Source organism: Fopius arisanus, unplaced genomic scaffold (assembly GCF_000806365.1).
Source record: "Fopius arisanus strain USDA-PBARC FA_bdor unplaced genomic scaffold, ASM80636v1 scaffold00019, whole genome shotgun sequence".
NCBI classification, from domain to species: domain Eukaryota; kingdom Metazoa; phylum Arthropoda; class Insecta; order Hymenoptera; family Braconidae; genus Fopius; species Fopius arisanus.
Window position 1 is genome coordinate 1,145,183 of NW_011887758.1, and position 18,880 is coordinate 1,164,062.

General features: G+C 39.8%; 3 protein-coding genes across 5 annotated transcripts in view; 1 reads left to right on the forward strand and 2 right to left on the reverse strand.

Annotated features, from left to right (window-relative positions):
* Positions 1-18,880, reverse strand: part of ush (Zinc finger protein ush) — an 81,106-nt gene that overhangs the window by 56,147 nt on the left and 6,079 nt on the right. For 2 of the 3 annotated variants that reach the window (XM_011300855.1, XM_011300854.1), the window contains exon 2: positions 12,959-13,085. In XM_011300855.1, the coding sequence (XP_011299157.1) occupies positions 12,959-12,998 (40 nt within the window). In that variant the 5' untranslated portion in view covers positions 12,999-13,085. Of the gene's footprint in view, positions 1-12,958; positions 13,301-18,880 lie in introns of those variants that run through there. The other variant, XM_011300853.1, reaches the window with a different exon arrangement.
* Bcs1 (Bcs1 chaperone) lies at positions 13,721-15,660 on the forward strand. The gene is made up of 7 exons (XM_011300848.1): positions 13,721-13,912; positions 14,090-14,281; positions 14,362-14,501; positions 14,572-14,766; positions 14,823-15,056; positions 15,143-15,313; positions 15,394-15,660. Exons 1-7 carry the CDS (start codon positions 13,731-13,733, stop codon positions 15,609-15,611), a joined length of 1,332 nt encoding a protein of 443 aa, XP_011299150.1. The 5' UTR covers positions 13,721-13,730; the 3' UTR covers positions 15,612-15,660.
* LOC105264169 (uncharacterized) lies at positions 15,758-18,829 on the reverse strand. The gene is made up of 2 exons (XM_011300847.1): positions 18,024-18,829; positions 15,758-17,947 (listed from the first exon to the last, which is right to left on the reverse strand). Exons 1-2 carry the CDS (start codon positions 18,135-18,137, stop codon positions 16,145-16,147), a joined length of 1,917 nt encoding a protein of 638 aa, XP_011299149.1. The 5' UTR covers positions 18,138-18,829; the 3' UTR covers positions 15,758-16,144.

Sequence of the window (18,880 nt, forward strand, 5' to 3'; positions counted from 1 at the left end):
ATGCTAGACCGATTGTACTTTCGCAACTCCGAGTCTACAGACTTGTCCGATCAGTATATTTGATTGTACTTATTAGGAAAAAATATCGCGCCCAAATGTTAATAGAATAATGAGTAAGGCCAGTCAATAATTTGAGGACTTAAAATTGGACAATCATGTACTAACAATTTTCCAATTAATGCACAATCCAAACCAACAAAAAAAAGTTAGATTTTTCAAACTTCGATGCCAACTTCACATAGCTGATCGAAACAGCAGCATGAGACCCACCGGAATCCATATTCATCGTTTCTAACAGCATAAAATTACGATATAAGGAGAGGTTGGCCTCACGTGATATCACAAGCGGAACAGAGGTGTGAGGAGTGTTGGTTTTATCGTATCGTTATCAAATTATTCTTCAATTTAATCCCAGATATCTCGATCCGATTGACCAAATAAAAAGCCACCACCAACCCCTCAGATCGAGCCTCACAACCACAAATCGATAAACCCCAGAGTAAAAATTTAATTCAATCCGAGAGAAGAAAAAGAAATCGCCAATACATTTAGCTCGTCCCATCCACCGGAATTTAAATGGAATAAAATGGTAAAGGGAATGCTCGTTTATTGACAAGAAGCATGCGATACCCTACAAAACATCCATTATGCATAGCCCAGAGATTGAACAGCTCGACAAGACGTGGAGAAAATAAATAAAAAATAAATAAAAACCTCTACGCACCCCTCACCCAAGCGGAGTTACACAAAAGCCCTTCATGTGAATTGAAAAAAAAAGCCGCGGCAAAAGAATTCAGTGGAGATTTTAAAAATGGAAAGACGGAAGCGACAATTAGCACACGATTTGGATTCTTGTCACGGTATATCAAACGACTCCGGTGCATTCCACCGAGGCGCCTCAATTGATTGGCAGCCGCTCGTGTCCGTTTGTCGTCTCAAAGATTTAACGCGGCGTTAACCCTCAAACAGGCGTGCGCCAACTTTACACTAACTACTGACACTAATCGTCCAAATGGTGAACACACGACGTGAGATTATTCGAAACTTTTCCTATCCCCGATATAATCGATGGGAAGACTATTTTTCCAACCGATTTCTCAGTATATTATTTATTAAGAAGAATTATTTAAATTTTGAATTACTAGGAATTTTTTTATCGAAGAAAATCGCTAATTAAATTTATCAATTCAATCGAGTATTAATAATTGGAATAATTCAAAATATTATTTTAACCAAAAAAATTGTGAATCATATAAATTAAATAAATTTCAGTTGGATTACACTATAAAAAAAAATGAAAGTTATTGAATTAATGTAAAAATATTGGAAGTAATGGAAAATTTATATAAATGGAAAATTCATGTAACGTGTCAATTGGATTAACGATTTCCCCCGGTTCTGACGAATTCTTCATTAATCAGTCCCTCAAACAAAGACGAATAAATCAGAAAAAAAAGAGAATGAAAAAAATTGCAATGGCCGCACCTTTGTTAACGCTTGGCGCGCGAAGGACGCGTCGATACAGATATCGATCGACTCGGGTAATTGAATGGGTCGATCGAGCGAGGCCCAACGGCGAGAAATCGACTATCGGCTTCGATCCCTCACTCCCTTAATTTTTTTCTCAACGTGTGTACACCTGTGCGTAAATGCGGGCACCTCATTCACTCCACTGGTGGATCAGAAGTTGAAGTTTCGAGAGGAAACAAAAAAAAAAAAAACACCTGGAGGTCCACCCCCGGAAGCACCCGGACCCATGCCGATTCAATGCAAATTCCCCCCAATTAAATTCCCCTCCAACAATTAATCAATTACACCAATTAACCCATCAAAATTTTCCCAATTTCCTCATTCCAATTTTCCCAGAAAACTCATTAACTCATTAACTAATTACTCAATTACCGTGACCATAAACTCCCAAAAAATTCACGGAAATAGACGATGAAAAATATACGTGAATCGAATAAAAATAATTTTGGTAAATGCAGTAAGATTTAATGGATAAATTGGAGGATTAAAAATAGTATGCGGTATAGTAGAGCAGATTGAGCCGACATAAAACAATAGTGAGTACTCTGACCCAGCGATACAAAGGAGATAAAGTGTGTGAGCTTGTAAGAAGGTACACAATTGCCACCGAGTACGTGAATGTACGTGTAAATCGCACATACACCCGGATTCACTCGATATTTACGGTGTGCGCCCGACGGGCCGTTTTCGTCGCCCTTATCAGTACGTTATAGTGGAATAGGTAGAGGCAATATACCGTATACACGACGAATATATCGCACATTACTTCGATTACCCCACCACCCACCGACCTCCCCCCAGATCTATTGCACTCTTCCCCCCATGAATTGATTTGTTCCGGTTAATATTTTTGAATTGCCCCAAAGATGCATGAAAACACCAATTTTTGAATGAAAAAACGCTTGATTTATGGAGTACTTCAAAGATTATTATCACCCGAGGGGTTTGATGAAAGGTTCTTGATTACTCGTCATAAGAAGGAGATGAAAAGTCATGCTGACGGCCATCAAAACTACGTGCCCAGTGTTTCTGATTTCATAATTTCCGCAGGAGGGGTTGAAACGTGAGTTGCGAGCATCATCTGTGAATTTATCTCTTCTGATATCCAATACTGAGTCTCAATACAAAATTAATAGAAGATCAATGGGAGGTGATGGGAGGTGATGGGAGGTGATGGGAGGTGATGGAAGATGATGAGAGATCATGAATGAATGTATAAAAAGTGGAATAAAAAAATGTCGACAAGTAGCAGAAGAAAAAAAAAATAACTCAGTGAGAAAAATCGTTTAGACAACAAAATGAATTCCAGACGCGATTACCCTCCCCCCTGCCCCCTCACGCGCCACTCGTTGTCATGCGGGTAACAATTCAGAGAAAAGAGGGATGAATGGTGGGCACCCCTTCCAGGATATAACATAAGTAACAGAGAAGGGAGAAAGAGAGAGATGGGTGTATGGAACTTGATTCGTTTGCCACGGGGATGAGCCAACCTGGCTTCATGCCTCCACTTCATTTCCGCGTCTTACAGTTGGTGAGCAGTGGTGCGGTTATGCCGAAGGAAATGAAAACAATGAGATACAGCCGGTCATCCGTTAACGCGTTATGCATGCACGTCTCTTAACTCGCGTTTATATTACTTAAAGCACACTGTCCCTACCTCATACCCATTCTTATCTTGTATTACAACATTGCCGAAGGGACGACGTGAATTTTACGAGAAAATTTAACCCTGTATCACTCATTTCTGTTATTCAAGGATAATGAAAAAAATTATCAATGAGTTACCGTTCTCCATTTTTTTTTGTGCACCAATTGTATGAATTATATTTTTATTTTAGGAGAATCGAAAATTTTTGGCAATACTTTTTGGAATGGAGGGATATAAACCGGGGAAAAATTTAATATTTTGAGGGTTGTGAGAGTGATTTTTGGATTGGTCGATGTGAATCGGAAAATTATGGTATTGGATAATTAGCGTGATTTTTTTATTCGACTCATCAACATTTTCCCATATTTTTGGTATCTCTCCCTCATATCGCGTACATCCCACACCCACCGTATTTTTACCGGACTTTTTTCTTTTTTTTTCTGGTATCCGTGGATCGAGGAAAAGCGGGTGAAGAGAGTTTTCGTCCAGAAGCGAGTCAGCGGTATCTATAGCGCGGTTATAGGGGCAGCCCGATAGCGCTAGCCCAGGGCTTGGATATCAACTAGATAGTACCGAGCTTTTGCCGAAGAGACCAACACGATAGAAGACTTTTGTGCAACCAACAATTGTTGAAGAATGCCCAGTCTTATTTATCAAAAGTCAAAATCGAGAGGTATAAAAAAAAAAATTGCAACTCTCCGGAGGAGAGACAATTGAGACTTTTCTGATATGATACAGCTGGAAAGTGGTAGATTGCCAGATGGTGAAGGTAAAGGGGACTAGGGATGTTGGGTGGGTGGAAGGGGTGGAGGTGTGGGTAATAAAAAGGGGGAGGTAACAAAAGTCGGAGGCGGTTACGTATATATTCGTTGGTTAGACGTGTGCGGTCTTATCAGGAGTGAACGCTCGTATCGCATACGGGTCGCTAATGTCTTCTTATCGAGAAAACCTCTACCCACCTCATAATGCTAACCCCCCCGTCCCCCTCCCACCTCCCCCTTTGCGCCTATTTTTTATTCCCCCGGATGTCAATGGACAGAGAAAAATGCCAGTTATATTTCGGATTTTGTCTCGCGTTGAAAAATATAATAAATGTTATAATTTTAAAAATTCGAGTGAGATTGAAAACGAGACTTGTTATTTACACGAGTGTAAAAACGATGTCATTCAATTATTCTCCCCTTTCCCCGTATTTATATCAAGAGTAAAAAAAAATATGACACAGGATATGTGGAATGAAAAAAAAAAAAAATGTGCGTCACACACCTCAGCCTCGTATCACGGAAATCCCGTTGAGTGCATAAAATATATATGTAGGACAGTTTGAGAAAAGACAGGATTGAAGAATGAGAGAGACAACGGCTGTGGTCGCGAGTGAAAATGAAACAAAAGGCCTCGACTGAGATAAAGGATATAATGGGACAAACGGCCGAGGAATGGATAAACACCCGTGCGGCTTATAAACGAATAGATTTCACTTCTCACACCATCCAGCCAACCCTCCGCCGACAGTCTTCTCGGGGATAAGTCCCCGGGTTGACTCTGGTGGGCGGACAGGTAGCGAGGCAATACTGCGTACGATCGGAAATCGATCGGTGGTGTGGATTTTCCACGTATTTAATTCAACTCAAATGCTCAAGCTATAATTTTACGTCTCCATCCTCCCCCGACACATTCATACACTCGGAAAAAAAATATTTTTCAGTGAAAAATTCAAATTGGAATAATATTTATAGATGCGTTTTTGGAAATATATTTGAATGGAAATATATTGGAAATATATGAAGAGAAAAAAATATTTCCAATATCTCCAATATTTTTAATAAAAAATATTTAATATTTTAAATAATGGAAATATTTTTTTCTCTTCATTTTTTATTTTTATCGAATTTATGGGATTGAATAATTGACGATTTGAAAAATCGAAGGGAATTTTACGGGGGAATTTGCGGTAGAAATAATGTCCGACAATTTTAACTTCATGAATTTCCTCAAGCATTATCTACCTCCGATAATTGTGCTAATAATTAGTAACACACGTGTTTACACATAAATTTATGGTGAGTAATGACACAAGCGATAGCTCATGCTAGTAAAGGGTAAAAAAGAGTGTTAATTAAAAATAGTAAATTACGCAAATGATTATTTTTCGAATACCAAGAACCCCTGGATTTTCCCGAGACCTGATAATTCATAATTTTTCTTGTGGATAATTTTTATTGCGAATCGAAAACACCGGAATTTCCAATATTTTCCAAAAATAGAGAATTCCAGAAAAATCCCTGCTAAATTTCAAATTAAAACCGATGAAAACTCTTTTCTACTAAAAAAAATCGCGGTATCAATCTAATATTTTTTTTCTTCCAGTGAATCGAAACGTGAAAATGGATTGACGATGAACAGGAGGACTCGACATAAATATATATCGAGTTATAATCGCGATATATTCTGAAAATTAACTTTTTCCGCGGGGTAAAATCGCGAAGGCTCGCGGTGGTTCCCAAAAATCGCGAATTGAGGTATCAGTCTGATTTTTTTTTTCAACCGGTGGAGTGAAACGTGAAAACACGCGGGAATAAATGATAATTGGAGGCACGTATTCCGGTAAAATCGATGATAGTTGGGAAGGGTTTGGGTACGTGCGACGTGGGCGATCGAGAGAACTGACACACGCCGGCGGTATCCAGGCGGTAACGCGGCGCGTTCGCACGCCCACCTGTTGAAAACCGGGTGCCCCTCTCTCCTCGCTAACTAGAAGGTGGAATCGAGAAGGAGAGCCTACACCAACGGTGTTATGTATATATAGTAGCGCCGCACGGGCCATTCATTATAACCTGTACATACTCTGCTAAAACATCAACAATCAGCCGACAATAAATTTAAAATAAAACCAACTAAAAATTCGCGATCATTTCCCCATTTTTATAATTTTTTTCATTCCTCAAACAAATTTTTATTTCCATTTTTTACCAAATAATATTCAATTACAAATTATGCAATATAAATAAATATTATATAACACAATTTGTAATTGAAAATCTTTTTTTTTTTGATACGCTAATGTATGAATAATTGGGATAATTGGAAAATAATTGACGGATGGAGAAATTTAAGAGGGATTTTTCATGAAGAGAATTTCTGGAGTAATTGATAGTATTCAGAGGATATTTTTTTGAATTTTCAGACAAAAGTGAATTTCACCGATGATATCTCGCCTCTAAATATAATATTCAGTATCAGCTGTTTTCCTCGCGGACGATCGACGCATAAAGAAAGAGCGATTGCATTGTTGTCTTGTCCGAGAGATCACCCGGGAGGGTATCGGCCTTCGAGTCGTACTGATACGATTGCAAAGAAATTAAAAAACTAAGCAATAAAATGTAATGAAAAAAAAAAAAAAAAAAATTAAATAAATTATTGAAATACCCTGGCCTATCGTCACACCAATTTCTCTCCTCACCGATAAACAATAGCCGTTTATTTTTACATTAAATACCAACAAGAGAGTGAAGTGTGTGCGTCCGGCTTTTTATCAGTCTCGTTTGCATCGCAACTCAGACAGACCAAGTGAAAACATCAATTAACACTGATTCCGTTGTGAAAAACACTTTATCGTTATCCGAGATATTGCACTTATGCACTGGCTAATATTACCATTCTCATTCCCTTTAAATCATTCAAACGTCGCGACAGATTAATCACTCGTTTCTTTTAATTTCGTCGATCATATTCTTATCGACTGAAGCTTCGAATTGATGAGATCATTTCCACTACCCGTGAATTATCCACTTCAGTCTCTGATTTCACCGAGCGATAACCGCGAAAATGTTGGAAATAGCGGAGACGACGTTATAAAAATTAAATTGATAATAAAGAAATACGCGATAAATAATCAAGAAATAATCGAGAAATAATCGAGAAATAATGGAGTCTCCCCTCCAACGTAGGAAACTACTCCCCCAATTGCAAAATGTCATTCAACGATTGAAATGATTTAAAAATTTCAATAATTTTCAGTCATATGACATCAACAATTATCGTGTCATGATATTTAACAACGAACAACCCCTCGTAAATAGCAAAAGAGAAAAGCAGCGAGAGTCACTGGAGATCTCGAGTCGCAATGGCGATAAGAATTGGCGAAAAACGGAGAGAAAAAAAAAAACTTGAAGAATAAAAATGAAGAGTTGAAACAAAAGGAGTGGAGTAGAGGCCGAAAGTTAAAAGGGAATCCATCCATAAATAAGAAGGTGAGCGCCGGCTTCGGCAAAACGGGACGGATCGCACCGCAATCTCCAACGGAATAATAATGCGGGTTTCAAATAAAACGCAGACGCGTTTCTCCACCGAAAACACCCCCCCCGCCGCCCCCTTTCCATCCCCCCATGGGTTTGCCAACATTTTCCCTTTCTTGTTTCACTCGTAATACCCACACTGTAGCCCTCATAGAGAGATGGGCCCAGATCAAACACTGGAAATTACAGCATTGTGAGCATTCTTTCCTCGCTCGTTTCTTCTTCTTTTTTTTTTATCGAGATAATACCGCTCTTTTGGCCTCTCAGGGCTTTTTTCCGCCCTTTTTTCCCCCATTACATCTACCAAGATCACACGCCAGATTCCACCCTTATCTCTCCATACAATTTTTGCATTTATTTCGATCCATTAGTTTTTGAATTGTGGAAAAAATTCTGGAGTAAATTTCTGTTCGCGTGAGATTTACAGAGGTATGCCTACTGATATTTGATAAGGATCTCAGTTGGAAAAATAATTTATTTAATGGCTGAAGGTGCAATCAACTCTGTTAATCATTGGTTTTTTTTTTTTTTCATTTTTCAACGAACCGCGAGAATCAATAACACTTGTACCAACAACCGGGACACGTGTCTACCGACTCTTGGGCCTAATTGTCTCATAAATTTGAGCCTCGGGGACGTATTTATTCGGTGTAAACAAGCCACAGTGCCCTGGGGTCTCGATGTAAATACACCCTATGTACTAACTTCGATTATCGACTATTTCCGACACCTCAACACCCTAATTTATCCGGAAATATCTGATTTCCCAGATTTCCAACGATCAATTTTAACTGAAAATTACAACAATTTCTGACCGCTCACGCAAATTGAAAAATAAAAATTCCCTGACTTCAGATAAATAATTATTATTGCAAAATAATAAATGCGAAAATAATTGGCAGTTGTGATGTATTGAGGAAATACGAATGGAAATCTGATAATGAAAAAAACGACAAATCTACAAACGAAAATTCCCCCTTATCACCTTATTTATAGCATTATTGTCCTGAAGATGACGAGAGCTTCTTTACCCAGAACAATAATCTTTGCATCTTCTGCTAGTGAATTCACGGCGGTGGTTATAAAGCAGCCACACGTGCGTAGATAATCGTCGACCGTGTGTGCGCCTGTGCACTTAACAAATATGCGATACATCGGTCCAAAGAAAAGCCCCCACATACCATAAATAAATAAACAAATAAAAAAAAAAAGACGCCCCATAAAATCCACGGGGGCACCCAGTTTCGCTATCAACCGTACATATCCATAAAACGTAAACCCAGAAAAGGGCAAAATTACGCATCCTCCCTTAAAAAAAAAAAAACCCCCACCCCTACTGAGATTGAGCTATTTTTCCTCACCAATCGTCCCCTAATAAATCAATAAAAAAAAAAAGACCGGATGCTCCCAGAGAAATGAGTTGTAAAACATTTGCGGATTTAATGTTGTTACCCATTCATTTGTACAGCAAATAGTCCTCTCGATGATTAAATGTAATCTTTCATTTTTGAAATTCATTTCAACGTACGTAAACAGTTTTGCGAATGGGGGATAAATGTGTTGGAGAGACAACAGTGGGAGAATTGCACATACAAGCACCGGGTCGCGAGTGAATCGCGAAAAGGCCTTTACGGAGTGCGGAGCACGATCGAGATACCGTATCGGCCAGCATTTCGAGTGAATATTAGCGTAATGAGCTCGATAGCCGAGCGATACGAGAGATTTTAACCCGTCCGTACCGTCACGTACCACGATTCTACCCAACCATTTCCCCTAACCCCCCTAAATACCCACCCCACCCCCCTGCCCACATTCTCCGACACTTTTCAGCCCCACCCGCTCTCATTCCACTCAAAATTATTATTATTAAGAAAAATGATGTCTCGAATTTTCCGTTTTAATTAATTCAATAATTATTGAAGATTATTTTATTCTACTCCTGATGGAGCCGGAATTGTTAAGTCGATTAATCCTCAATTAATAATTTTTTTAAACTTGAATTTAAAAATTATTAATAACTCCTATTTTTTTTTCTGGTAAAAAAAATTGAATTCTCAAAATTTTGGGACTCATTTTCTCCAGACGTGTATCTTCCTCTTCAAAAAATGATTTAATTAAAATCACACATGAGAAATTTACTGAACACTGTCGTAACAACAGTTAATCATCATTAAAAAATGCGAGAGATATAATAATGAATCACGAATTGTTCTGGTAACAAAGAAAATAACGGATCCATCAGTCATGAAATAAAATAAATCTCCAGCAAAAATTCCAAACGACAGTGCATTTACACTGCAATCACACGAAACCAATAAATAAACAAATGACAAATTGTCACGTACGGTGATACAAAAATTTCGCCTGGTGTAACAGTAATTTGATAATAAAAACCGAGGTAAGAAGCTTGTCGAACCCGGGGATTTTATATAATACCGTGAAATGGGAAAGAGGGGGATAAATGGGGGAAAGGGAGGTGAGAGAGAGTGAGAGAGTGAGTGAAAAAGAGAGACTCCAGGACACCATTCCAGCGATGCCGGAGCCGTGTTCCAGCAGTTTCTCGCGGGAGGCTGGAGTGACACCACAATGCTATGTAGCAATTTGTAGGCTCGCCCTTTCGTTCCTCTCCATCTCCCTTTCCCTCACAGCTAAACCAAATCTCTTTAGCCATGTTCTGCCCCCTTTTACTCGAAATTCATTTTTTTTTAATAATCCGACAAATTGTTAATCGATTCGTGCAGAAAAAATGGAGCGGTTTGCATTTTTTCATTATTTTATTTAATTGTTAAATTTTATGTTCGTCCAAAAATTAAAAACCGAATTCAACGAAAATTCCTTTTTACCGAGAGTTCCAGCAAAAATCTTTTTCCAGTGGAAAAAATTGCCAGAACAAAAAATTCTAGATAATCTTTCAGTCGTTACATTTATTTGCTGATTAATCCATGAGACAATTAAATTTCTTTTCCCTAGAATAATTAATTTTCAATAAAAATTTAAAAGAGAATTATCCCCAAATTAAAATCGAACAACTGATAAAGAGTTATTGGCTTGATTCAGCGTAAGCTGTTGGATGAAAAAAAAAATGTAAATTTTCTGGAGACTTTTGTTGGATTTGCCTGGCAATTTTTCCATTGGTTCGTTTTTCAGCGGTTTGTTGGGCTGTGCACCGATGGCCGCCTCCACCGATCGACACTGATAAACAGTACGCGGCCAAGTGGAGAACCAGAGGTGCACATATCCACAAGTTGAAAGAAGATGGTAAAAAAAAAAGGTATAAGAGACACAGAACAGCCCGAGAAAGACACCGACGAGGGATTTGCGACTCTTTACTCTCCATCGGCCATCGTGCCACCAACAGCACGACGAAAGATCCACCAGTCTTTTTACCCCCATAGGTTTTCGATCCTTTATTGTAATCCTTATCCCTTACGTGAAATAAAAGAGGTAAGGTAGGAGAAAAAGTCAACTCTGTCCGACACCCGCGTGACGACCGTGAGAGAGATTCAGTGTAATGCCACCGAGAGTGGAGAGACCAAAAAGATTCACTCCGATATCTGTACTATTGCCTTTTACTTAATTCTGTGGTCAAAGAAAAGGACAACATTCCCCTACATTCCCTCAAATACTATCTCTCATTAAACCTCCCCTTCAATTAATAATAAATCGATCAATTCGATGGACGAATAAATCATTAATTAATGAGTCACTCCAAAAAAAAAATTTACTCAATGCGGATTAATTATTCCACGTATAATTAATTGAAGGGTATTTAAGGAGAGTTTGAACTTAGTTTTTGCTTTTGTCTTAAAAATCCTTACAAATAACGGAATTTAAATTTCAATCAATTTTTTTCTCATCTCCCACCCCCAAAATTACAAGATGGTGTCCCCCGATTATTATTTATCCGTGAACACGATTCAATAAGACCAACAATAAAATCAGTGGTTATTAATTTGACGCGTCGTCGCACCAGGGGGTGATTGCCGGCTCACCACAGGATGCCCTGGACGTGCCCTCACCAGAAGATGACTCTACAGATACCCCTAAACCCGTATTCAGCATTAAAATGTTAATGCACACCCAGTGGAAGAGAAAAAAAAATGAGATGAATCAACTGGAGAAATAAAATTAACGCCTTTCCACACCTCGATGAAAAATTTCATCGACGATTTATCGTGTGATCGATGTTACTAGAGAGGTGATAATGATCTCTGTGGCTATTGAAACAACCGACCGGATGAAATGGGGGCCCATGTATGGGGTGAAGAATATGGGAAGGGGCACGACATTAACCGCGTGGCGTTATTAACTTTGTAACACGCGGAACTAATTAGTCCTCTCTCTCTCTACACTCGTGAACACGACGATCCAATATATCTGTAGTGTATTAACCTGACCCGTACACGTCCACTCGGGACAATGACTCAATGTTGTACATCATTTTCGATTAATTATTATTTTTAATTGCTTCGCAACAGAAATTAGAATGACCCACAGACCGTCGACTGTTTCATTAAATAAATCACGCAAAAAATATACGAGAAACTGGGGAAAAGTAAAAAAAATCTGAATGTCATAATCTTTCATTAATTATCATCATTGATCAATAATTATTTGATTTGTAATAAAATAAATCAACTGGGGGGTTGAATAAAATTTTAAAAATAAATAGAAAATGAGAATTGGATAATTTTTTATGAATTCTCGTTTTTTAATTGCACGAGAGTGAAAGATGTGAGATAATCAGACATTTTTATACTTTTCCAATAAGAAAGCCTGAGACCTGTTCGACAAGAAACCACGTGAAAGTATCCTGGACACATCGTCCCCGATGTTCCCATAACCGGCGCTGGTAAAACGTTAAATTCCCGAGCCCTGAATTGTATCAGACCTCCACGTGTCTGCTATAACATCGAATTAACCATACGATTTACAACACAAGGGTGCCCTAACACTTTAACTCATGGACACTAATTACGCCTCTAATTGCACACTTGAAAACCCTTCAACACGCCCCGGGGCCTCAAGCATGAATCAGAATCTAAAAAAAAAACAATGGAATTAAACCCATCGTCGCTAATTACTTTCCCCTCCTCGACTATATAAAATAGCCTCCAACTAAAACGCCTGGGATATTTGAATTTACTAGATTTACTCTATTCGACGAATAGAAATTTGATTCCCTCATTTCCCGCCAGAAGCAGTCGCGCACGTGCGACCCGGAAGTTCCCCCCAATTCAATCCCGCCAAAAAGCAGAGACATCATGAAGAAATTCTCTTAGAAAAAAACAATAAAAAAAAAATCAGCTCAACTGTTTTACAAAGCCCGAGGTATCGCGCGGTTATCACAAACGATAGGACCAGAACTAATGTTCGTTTGGATAACAAATCCGGTGAATAAGCCGACAGCAAAGCAAAACGCATAACAACATACCCACGAGAAAACACCATTGTAAAACAAAACAAATAAGCAAAATGGACTCACGTTTCAGGGGCTTTGGATTGCTCTGTTTGCGGCGTGACATCCTCCCCTCGGCTCATCCATCACCAAATCAGCGACACCATAGCTGAACACAGACGATCACGATGATCCAGGGTATGATAATGCCCGACTAAACACAACACGCAAAATAAAGAAAAAAAAAAAACAAAAGAGAAAAGCGAAATAATAGCAGTGAGAGGTTGGGAGTATAAGCAGACACTCAATAGCACTCGTGTTCACTCGTTTACACCGAAAAAACTAACGGAGGGCTTTTTTTATTTCGCGATCACGAGTTATGAACCCTCTTGACACTTCACGCCACAACACATCGTCCCTCTGCCGCTGTCAGCGGACAACTAAACCACCGCTGGCGCTAAACAACCCCCACCACCTCAGCACGCGGCGTGACTCGAGTGCTCGAGTCATCATTCGCCAATACCCCGGAGTGGGAAAAACTCGGACTCCGCCCCCTCGCTCCATTTATTTAAAAGTCCCAAAAATATAATTTTACACGTTAAAATTAGCCACTACAATTTACACACGCGAACCGTTCGACAGTTCAATCGATACTGTTTTGATTTTGCGAATGGAATGTTTTGTTTGGAAACACCGAGGTATGTTTGGGTTGAGTCTATTTGTATTTGATACGGTATCGTTATTCAAACACTGGTGTTTACCTTGAAATAAGTGACACCGTCGATACTGAATTATTAGTTTTAAGTCGGTTACTGTATTTTCCGGATTATCGGCTGCTGGTGGCGGTGTACCACGTGGGATGGAAGTGGTGGAGGTTACGAGAATTGTTTTTGATTATTGTGGAGTGAAAATGACGATTGTGGAATATTTTCAAACATTGACGGATAATCCGTATTTTGGGGCTGGTTTTGGACTGGCTGGACTGGGGGTTGGAGCTGCTGTACTTCGGAAAAGCAGTCAATTTGCTATGGTTTTGTTTAGGTGAATTATTTTTTGGTTGGATTGTCCAACAATTTCATTAGTGAATAAATTAAAAAGACAGAGAAGATAAATTAACAGAGTTCAGACCCACAACAATGGAATAAGTGGAATTTGAAATATTTTTCACCTTTTGCCGATCTCGTCTTCTGGGATTTGATGAATTAATTAATTTTCTAGGCGTCATTATATGATAACCCTCGAGGTACCGTGCAGGGATAAAAGTTATCAATGGCTTTTACAATGGATAACGCACAAAGGTGCTAAAAAAACCCAGCACTTGTCCGTGGAAACTAGTTTTGAGTTAAAAGACACTGGAAGTGTCAACACGAAATACGAATTCATCCCAAGCATTGGAACTCACTTCTTCAGGTATTGGAAATTTTTCTAGGTTTTTTGAGAGTTCAATCACTCTGTTTTTAATAGAAGAAAACCATTACTAATTGAAAAAGATATAAAGGCAACTGGATAAGAGTTGAGAGGACCAGAGAGCAGCAGACACTCGACCTCCACATGGGAATTCCCTGGGAGACTGTCGTCCTGACTGCTTTTGGGAATGATAGGAGTATTTATTTCGACATTCTTGAAGAAGGTATCTACCACAGTCCCTAGCCAATAATTCTGAAATTATTTGTATTTCCTTCTCTTGAATTTTTCTTCAGCCCGACAAATGGCTCTGAAAGAACACGAGGGCAAGACGATAATGTACACAGCGATGGGAAGCGAGTGGAGGCAATTTGGACATCCGAGGAAAAAGAGACCGATTGAATCAGTGGTTTTGGATCAGGGAATTGCAGAGAGAATCGTCAAGGATTGCAGGGAATTCATTGAGAATCCTGGGTGGTACAGTGATCGAGGTAATTCTCGTCTACTGGAAGAGAAACGAGAGAGAATGACCTATATTTATTTTCAGGTATTCCTTATAGACGTGGGTATCTTCTCCATGGCCCTCCGGGCTGTGGAAAATCCTCGTTCATCACAGCTTTAGCTGCAGAATTAGAACGAGGTATTTGCGTTCTGAATTTATCGGAAAGAGGACTCACTGATGATCGGTTAAATCATCTTCTAGCTGTTGCTCCACAGCAGACGATTATATTACTTGAGGATGTTGATGCTGCCTTCAGTAGTCGAGAAGAAACCAAAGAAAGTACGGAAATTCAATTGCTGTTCGTCTCTTTGTGATAATTTTCAATGATTTATCATGATTTTCTTTGGGTTTCGTTACTTTTCTAGTGAAAGCTGCATTCGATGGACTCAACCGAGTCACATTCAGTGGATTATTAAATTGTCTCGATGGAGTTGCCTCCACTGAAGCTCGAATTTTATTCATGACAACGAACTATTTAGAGAGATTGGACCCCGCCCTGGTGAGACCAGGAAGAGTCGATGTTAAAGAATACATCGGTAATTAGAGATGATTAAAAAATTTTGAATCACGATTTCTACTTCGTTTTCCTGTGATAATTAATCAGTTAATTTTTTAGGCTGGTGCAGTGCAATTCAGCTGGAGCAAATGTTCCTCAGGTTTTACCGAGGCCCAGAGGGTACGAATCCTCAGGCCCTAGCGAAACAATTTGCAGAGGGTGTAATGAGTTTTAACAAAAACGTGAGTCCCGCCCAGATTCAGGGATTCTTCATGTTCCATAAGAATTCCCCTGATCAGGTGCTCAACAATGTCGCCCAGATTTGGGAGCTCACCTAATTATTTTGTACTCGTAGTCGAAATAATACAGTGAATACAACTTTTTAAAGTAATAGTCTTTTATTTACGTATAAAGTATCACTTGGACTTATGATAAATGATTGCATTTTTCAATCTAAAGCTAGCTTATTGAACTGGAATAATGCAGATGTGCTCGTGAGATCGAGTGAAAATGTTTAATTAAAAATGAGAGTTTATATTGGAACGTGAAATAGCACTGGTAGAAATCAATCAGAAATTAATTAACAACTTGAAAAAAAAATCACATAGTCTTGAATAAAATTTTCCCACCATTATTCAATATCCAGTTAAATAAACTGTTAAACTGAGAAATTAAACAACAAAATGATAACACAATGGAAGTCTCACTTCCCTCAATTTTGTTGCATATCAATAATAACGAAAACCAAACATTGGGACATTGAAAAAACCAACAACAAACTGAATTTCAATTTCCTCTAACTCAACAACTCTCAAATAATTAAAGAACTTGTTCCTCAAATTGAATTTCTATCAGTGAATTCAGTGGGCCCTTAAAAATTCCACATGTACGGTTCATAATTGAGGGGATCCGGTTGTTCCATGTGACCGCCATTTCCTACCATACAGGAGGAATATCCTGCAGGCACTTGCGTCGCCATGCGACAATCAGGCCTCATGACAGGTGTCACATGGATTTGTTGAGAAGTGCTGGGTGTCAAAGGAGTGAGAACACTGACAGGCTGTAGTACATTAGAATTCGGGTTGTAAGGGCTGATTCCCTCGTCATGGAATTGCATGGGTTCCTGCTCAATTCCAGGAACTTCTGGAGGAGCCTGAATACTCTCCACAGCCCTAGTCCCCTCTTCACTCCTGACATCAACACTTTTTCCCTCATCCTTTCTCATTTTTCTCTTGGCAGGGGCCCTCCTGCTTACCCCCTTCTTCCCCACTGACTTTTTACTGGTACTTTTTCTCAGAATCCTGGGCCTGTTGGGCCTGTTGCCACTGGGCTGCCACAAATGAACAGTGTGAACAGCATTGCCCTCGCCCTGTTTTTTCCCTAATTTCCAGCTGTGAATTCCAGCTTTGTGAAGCCTCTCCCTGATCGTATCAACCGAGCAGTTGAGCCCCAGAGCTGGAGCCACATGTTTGGCAGCTGTCAGAGGATTTTGGGTTGCCATTGCGATGATGGCATCGTCCTGCTCCTTCGTTGTGATTCTCCTTCTACCCTTTCTCTCCTTTGTCTGGACATTTCCCTCTTTCTTCCAGCGCTCCAGCCACCTCTTGACAGTCCTCTCAGACCTGTTGATGGCTAGAGCTATTGACAGAGTTGATAATCCAGCCTGGGACATACCAATCATCCTGTTCCTCAGCTCCACTGATGTCTCCAGAGTACCCTTCGCTTTTCCTCCCTTCTTCCTCTTCTCGGCATTCATTTCAGCCTGATCCTCTGCAGAAATTTCCCCAGGACCTGCTGGTGGCGCCATTACAGTGTCTTCTAAGGCGACATCAACCGTTTGAGGCTCAGTCGAAGAATTTGAACTGGAAGAGCCCTCAGAGATATTCACTGGCTTGCTGTGTTGGTCCAGACTCATCTGGGGCTCCAACTGATGGTGAATCTGATTGTTCTGAGGGTAGAGCTCCTGGAGGTGCGAGGAAGTCGGTGGGGGAAGATTTCCAGGATTCTGGAGGTACTCACTCGGATTCTGAGTGGATTGAACTAGATCAAGAGGCCAATTCTGAGATATATTCATTTCTGGGTGATACATCTGTTGATTGGGGACAGCCTGTGGGTGAAATTGATTCTGACTATCCATGAGTTGTTGATGGGGAAGAGGAGGAAGATCATTACAGTGGAGAACAGTTGGAGGATTGAAAGGTATCTGCGGGACCACCTCCAGCTGCTTCTCAGGTGTTTCACAGGTGGTAGTCTCCTTCGGTGGGGATTTCTTCACCGATTTTTTCCTCTTGACCTTTGGGGGGCTCGTTTTAGCTCTCGATGGGGTCTTCAGGCTTTTCTTCTTCCCTAATTGGGTGCCAGTGGGTCGCCAAACTGCCTGTTGCAGGGCTGCACCCTCAGCCTCTCCCAGAGGAATCCTCTGGATGTGCTTTCTCGAGGGACTCCAGTTGTGAATTCCTGCCTTGTGCAGGCGTTCTCTGATTGTGTCGACTGAGCAGTTGAGCCCCAGGGCTGGTAACACTGCTTTTGCTGCTGTTATTGGTGTCTGGGTTGCTAAACGAACGATTGCATCGTCCTGTTCGCTTGTTGTCGCTCGTTTTCTACCGCATCGCTCTCTAGTCTCCACTGTGCCTTCCTTGTCGAAGCGGTTCAACCAGCGTTTCACTGTTCTTTGCTGAAATAAGTGGCATAAGTCGAATTTTCGAGCTCCTTGAATATATAAAATCATTTAAATTAAACAGAAAACTTACTGAACAGTTAATTGCTGCTGCGATCTCACGCAGCCCTAGTCCAGCCTCATACATTCCTACCATTCGATTTCTCAACTCTGGAGTTGTCTCATGAACTCCTCTAGTCTTTCCCATCTTCACAATTTCCTCTTCTACAGGATCACTAACTCATCACTTGCAATCCGAGAATTTATTTATTTGAACCCTCCCCCCACAATTGTCATGTCACGAATCACAAAACGCAGAAATCACGGAATCACAGGCGTATGTATTAAATCTTAAATTCATATTTTTAAAGAATAATCTCAAAAATAACTCACAAAAATTGAATATTTATCACGTTCCCATCAGTCAATAAAAGTCCATCAGCTGTACAGTCCGTGGAAATCTTTTGTCCACTGTCTTTTCACCGAATTTCACAACTCATAACAGTCCACCACTTTCCTGAATTATTTTTCTACCCACATACACCTTCTGATATATCCACTGTCCTCATTCACAAATTAATCACCAATTTCGGATAAATTGTTTCATTGTAACAATGAAAAATGGGCGTTGAGCATTGTCAATTTCTGTGCTACAATCCACAGAAGATCTGAGGAATTGTGTACAGTCTGGTCGATACAAAAACGTAAATCGCCCAAAAACCGGTGAAAAAGGGTTAACAAACAGCTCCTCTGGAGTAGAAACCCTCAAGAGACCCATCGAAAAACGATTTACCTCCAACTAAAGACCGAAATACCGATTTCTGCTTTTCCCGGTGATTTATTTGAAGAAGACAATAATTTCTACGCTTGTATCGACTGTACTCGATAGCAATATCGAACGTTCATTGGACGTCGAGACTGAAAGGGTTGAAGAGGGGGAGACACTATAGT

Coding starts and splice junctions, on each gene's coding strand:
- Bcs1 (XM_011300848.1), top strand. CDS start 13,731: ATGGAAGTGGTGGAGGTTACGAGAATTGTTTTTGATTATTGTGGAGTG. Junction 14,767..14,822: donor TGGGTGGTACAGTGATCGAG/GTAATTCTCGTC, acceptor ATTTATTTTCAG/GTATTCCTTATAGACGTGGG. Junction 15,314..15,393: donor CGATGTTAAAGAATACATCG/GTAATTAGAGAT, acceptor TTAATTTTTTAG/GCTGGTGCAGTGCAATTCAG.
- LOC105264169 (XM_011300847.1), bottom strand. CDS start 18,137: ATGGGAAAGACTAGAGGAGTTCATGAGACAACTCCAGAGTTGAGAAAT. Junction 17,948..18,023: donor CAGCAGCAATTAACTGTTCA/GTAAGTTTTCTG, acceptor CACTTATTTCAG/CAAAGAACAGTGAAACGCTG.